Source organism: Micromys minutus (assembly GCF_963924665.1).
Source record: "Micromys minutus genome assembly, chromosome: 1".
Classification (NCBI taxonomy): domain Eukaryota; kingdom Metazoa; phylum Chordata; class Mammalia; order Rodentia; family Muridae; genus Micromys; species Micromys minutus.
This window is the reverse complement of record NC_137969.1, coordinates 94,153,594-94,159,022: the sequence shown is the minus strand read 5'-3', so window position 1 is coordinate 94,159,022 and position 5,429 is coordinate 94,153,594. Positions and strand designations below refer to the sequence as shown.

Sequence of the window (5,429 nt, the reverse complement as noted above, 5' to 3'; positions counted from 1 at the left end):
CCTCTGGTCAGGAGAGGCACTAAAACCCCTCCCTTCATTTAAGTCACCAGCCCCCCCCCCCCACTGTCAGCTTCTTCCAAACCCTCCAAGAATTAAATCAGATATCTTCATATATGCAAACATCTGGAAGGGGCCCACACGTATAGAAAAATGTTTTATTCTCTGCTTGTAAAATGATACCACATTATATATCTCTGATATTGCATTCCCCTCTTAGGTAGGAGATCATCTCCCTGAAACTGTAGTGCCCTCTTCCTTCAGCCCCACCATTTCTCCTGAAATTCAAAGACATATAGATGGTAATTGTTTTTGAACAGTAAAGTGTGTACACAACACTAACGAATGAGGCAAAGCGATGAGTTTGTTCCATTGTGCTTGAGAAGGGGGTGAAGGGCCAGGCCCCATTCAGCGGAACAGTTCACAGTGCCATCTCAGTGCCCAGAAGGGCAAGCGATTTAAACTTGGAAAGTTTGTGTGGTTCAAATTTCAAGAGTTCTCATTTTTTCCTCATTCTTCCTACCGTAGTTGATGGTGAGTCCGCGGAAGGCCGGAATATTAACCTTAAGACTGGAGGAGCATCCCGCCCTCTCCTAGGACACTACCCCAGTACATCTTCTCACTCAGGTGCACCTTGACTAAGAGAAAACACTGCAGCAAAGGCAGAAGGAAGTGACAACAGTCTTTAAAACGTTGATTTTACACAAACTCTGTACATCTTGTAAAAAAAAAAAAAAAAAAAAAAAGAAAATCCAAAACTCCTTCACACAAAGCTGCTTACAGCAGCAGATTGGCCGGGACGCTGAACTGAAGTAAAATGTCCCAGAATTCACAGCGTTGGCTGGATCTTCAGTGACTCAGCTGCCATTCCTCACTGAGCAGAGACTGGTCTGTGAGAGGGGATGCCCTCCTCCTCTGTACATGACACCCACAGTCCTTCCTGCTTGTTGTCTGGTAGCTCACACAGTGGGGTAGATGGCATATGTAGCAATCCCACAGTTGTTGTCCCGGTCTTTGGCCATCTTTATGTAGCCTTCCATTCCCCAGTCGTCACCCCAGCTGGAAAAAGATCACACATGTTTGCCATTTCGGAGAAAGAACACAGTGTAGAACCTTTATTACATTAACTCCCCTTTGAAACACAGAGACCGAGGCCGCATTAACAGACAGGATGAGAAGGCAGAGGATCAACTATGAGGTACCCCATTGCATGACGCACATGGCTGGGAATCCAAGGAGAGAGAGGACAGGGCATCTCCAGCCACATTTGCATCACACCTAGAAATGTAGTGGTCCAGATTCCATCTTAACACTCCCCAATACATGTCAGATTCTTATCTTGGTTACACTAAAATTTCTGTATTCAAAATATATGAGATAAATTGCAGAAACCTGCACCCAAATACCACATGAAAAACTACACTTTCCCCTTACTGTTTCAAACATGGGTGTGTTTAGCTCTTTATACCTGTTCTTGACCAGCCAGTACTTCCTGCCATCTGATTCTTCACCATAGCCAACCACCAGGACGGCGTGATCCAGTTTAGTGCTGCTACAGTCTGGCTCATAGTACATGCCTGAAAGGGAAAATTGAAGCCAAGTGAGAGGCTCCCGTGACCCCACAGTGTCTGCTGTCACCATCAGTAATAGAAACATTTCTCATTTCAGGGCCAGACATGACTGGTTCAGTGTTAGTGAGGTTTGGGGCATCAGCTCTTATGTAACATAAATGGGAGTAAAGTTAGTGTACATCCTCAGAAAAACACTTGCTTGGGAGGATGTGAGAAACCTCAATGTGCTGGAATCAAGAGGCTCCCCTAAAGCTGAACTAGGAATTGGAATATCTATTAACACACTAAAGATTCAGCATCTGAACAAAACTCAGTGAAATTAAAACACATCAAACTTGATTTTGCTAGTTAAAAAAAAATGCAATGGATACATGTTCATGGGAGTGTGTTTAATGAATGTTAAGTAAAAATAACACTTGTAAATATGGCTCCTGTTAAATGTAGGATGTACAACTCAAAATATTTACATAATTTTGTGTACCAAAAAAAGTCTTCAAATTCCTAGGCAGAGGTGGGGGCACAACCATTCTGCATGGTTACAGGAAGAAACCTTGCTCACAACCGAGGTGGGGGCACAACCATTCTGCATGGTTATGGAAGAAACCTTGCTCACCGCCTCTGTAGAACCTGAAGGAGTGATGATGAGTGTCAATTCCCACTGAGATGGGCCCCACAGTGGCCACAGCATTCATAAGGGCATCTTCGCTCAGTGGGACTTTCACAAAGCCTGTGACGTTAGCTGCAGAATACTTAGGATCATACCTGCAGGATCCATCCTTCGAAAGACAAAGATTAAAAAAAAAAAAAAAAACGCTTATTGCTATCCACCTCCTGGGGAACACAAGCCACTGAGAACTCCACTCAACTGAGCTACCATCACACAGGTGACTCAGCATTTGCTGCTGCGGATCGCCAAGTGTTATGTGTCTATACAATGTCACCAGACCTGACAGGCTGGTAGACTTCAGTGGCTGTTGGAAACTAGCTCACTTTTCTCCAGTGACACACCATAGATATTCCTATCAATATTAACTGTCCACAGCGGAGAAATCTGTACTGTTTGTGGAATGGTTTGCATAAGCTCCATGTGAGCAGAAGCAGGGGCAGCTATATGGAAACATGGAATCAGACCAGCATGGGAACGAAGGCTGTTTCTTTAGTGGCAGCACTTGGGATTTACTGGGATGGATTCTACCATAATGGTGAGTTCTGAGGACTTTGCAATTGTTCTGCTTTCTAAGCCTGGTCAAGTAAACCACCTTAGAATTTGCACCTACCTGTGCTTGATATGCGTAGGACTCCCTCGTGTCCAGGCCTCTGTTTTCCTTCACATACTGGAAGGCAAGCTCCATTAAGCCACCATCACAGCCTAGGTTGCCATATGACCAGGAGCAGTCCACTAGGTTCTGTTCACTCAGAGAGACCAGCTTGCCCGTTTTCCTGAATATTTGTCCTTCCAAGGAACCAACAGCACTAAAAGCCCAACAAGCACCACAATGACCCTAAGAAGAAAGGAAAAGGCTGTCACTCACAAAAATTAATACAGGTGTTTGATAGCAGTGCACATGGCCCAATAATTTCACAAGCAATGGACTATAGAGAGCTCCACCGTCAGCAAGCTAAAGTTGGTATTCCCTTCCTGTGTTCTGGTGGACAGAGATAGCTGAGAATATGCTGTGTCCTACCTGGTCTTTCACAGGGGTCACATAGCCATGCTTTCTCCAATCCACAGACTTGGGGACATCACCCAGTACAGGCTCTTGGAAGATGGTCATCTCCTTGGGTCCCGGGCTTTGAAAGCCAGTCATCAATTCCCTGAATTCTGTATTGGTCTTCAAGAAAAAGCAAACAAATCACGGCAAATGGAGAGACCACTTACACGGACCAGGAGAGGAAGGATCCTGCTCGGCAATCCACGTCCCACTCACCAGGTCACCGAAGGCGTTCATGGCCAAGCTGAAGCCGTGCTGCCCCTTCAGATAGTCCTCGTTGTGCAGCTTGATCATCTTCATGTTGTTCTCCCACACTGCTCTCTTCTGTCCTTCTTCACCCTGGAAGAGACAGAGTGTGGTCTCTCTCCTTCAAGCCCAGCCTTCGTTCCCTGAGCGGACCTGCAGCTACAGCCAACAAGAACCAAAGGTGTCTGTCCACCTCTGGAAGCCATAACCAGGCCCTGTGGCAACGGGCTGGTTGCCATCAGTGTTCATAAAGCACGCCAAGTGGTGAGGCCTGGGAGGACCTGCTTCCTCAATATAAACTCTAAACATGTCACAGCGAGGACCACTGTCTCTGTGTTGTCCCTGGACATGTCCATGGTACCAACCGTGTTGTATGTTTTCCTATGTTTTGTCTTCCATTCCTCCCATACAGCATCCAAACTGGGATCTCGTGCTGGAGCAGCTGAGACCACCCCCAAGCAGAGGGTGACCAGGAGGAAAATTGGAGACATGCTTCCAAACCCTAAAAGTGAAGAAGAAATGAGGTTCTGGTCATGAAAATTCTTCAATAAACTTGTATTTCTCTATAAGATGTTAAGGTCGCTATGGTAGAATAAGATCTTTTAACTGTCTTTCGGTGTCTGTTAACATGGCTAAGAATGACATTGGTTTATAGCACACCTGTAAAAGACACATCACAGTCAAACAAAGTGAAAAGTAGCTTCGGAGGGGTCCAGGATTAAGATGGTGGGTGAGCTGTGCATGTATCTCACCACAGGGTCTGGATGCACCTGTGCTCCAGAAATTTAAAGCAACAACTGCCTTCTCAAGTATTTGTAGTTTGTCCTGGTTTTATGCCCTTGATATTCAGATCTCATAAGCTAACCTTAACTTGTGCACAATGTGATCCTCCAGTACAAAGAGATCTGCAAGACTTGGTGGAGTGGTCATAAGACATCCTTTTCTTGAATAGTGGATACCAAGAGACAGAATATGCCTTGGCTCTTTTTTTTTTTTCTGAAATCTTTCTGGACTGTCCCTCTAGAAAACCTTGGAAGGATATCAGTTGGAAACCTGACTGCTCCACAATTGGGATGTGCTTTCAGAACCCTCCTTTACTGTTTCAATGAGGAGTGTCCCATGAATGAGTACAGATTGACATAGCCACCAATTTAGGAGAGAAACAAGGAGACCAATGATTTAGGCTTTATAAGGGGACGATCCAGAAGGAACCACGCCAAAACTGTGCCACATGCTACTTCTTGGGTGTCTGGGGAGATGAGACCACGGGGCTGTCCCTGACCATTTTTACATGAGAAAGATCATCCCTTTTGGCAAAGGGACAAACTGGCACTTCCTGTGCCCATGGGACCAGAGGCAGTCCAATAGTTTCTGCTTACTCGGAGGAACCAATTTGCCTGATTTCACATTATTGATACTTTTCACACACCTGGACTCCTGAACAGTTCGGTGACCTCCTAACATCCTTATCCAACCATCTCTGCATCCTCATATCACTTCTGCTAAGACTGAGTTGGCTGAATGATGCTACAAAGAATCTCCCTAGGGTGCTCCTCCAGTGTCAGCACCAACTATGTCTTGATAGAGCTAAGGGACTCACCTGGGATGTCCACAGTGGGCAGGTGGGCTTTAGTCTCAGGTCTTCAGAGGTTGCTGAGATCCCAGGATCTGTCCCAGCTGCAAGTGGATCCAGACTTTATATCCAAATCTGTGGCCCCAGGACAGTGTACCTGCCCAGTTACTCCTCCCTGGAATTGGCTTAGGTAAGCAATTGGACTGCACCTCCGGGCTGTGGGACTGCAGGCACATACTGACAGCAATTCTTAGCCTGACCTGGGGCGTGGGGCGTAGGCTGCCTTGGTGGACTGTGGGGAAGGGAGCAGTGGGTCTCTGCTTAGGGAAG

General features: G+C 46.1%; 1 protein-coding gene across 1 annotated transcript; it reads right to left on the bottom strand.

Annotated features, from left to right (window-relative positions):
* Window positions 1–956: 956 nt before the first annotated feature.
* Window positions 957–4,017, bottom strand: LOC308439819 (procathepsin L-like; the record flags this gene model as incomplete). Its single annotated transcript, XM_080941737.1, has 7 exons — window positions 957–1,056; window positions 1,466–1,574; window positions 2,182–2,344; window positions 2,846–3,070; window positions 3,254–3,400; window positions 3,497–3,619; window positions 3,892–4,017. The coding sequence occupies 7 exons, from the start codon at window positions 4,015–4,017 to the stop codon at window positions 957–959; spliced, it is 993 nt and encodes a 330-aa protein (XP_080797863.1).
* Between the last annotated feature and the right edge of the window lie 1,412 nt (window positions 4,018–5,429).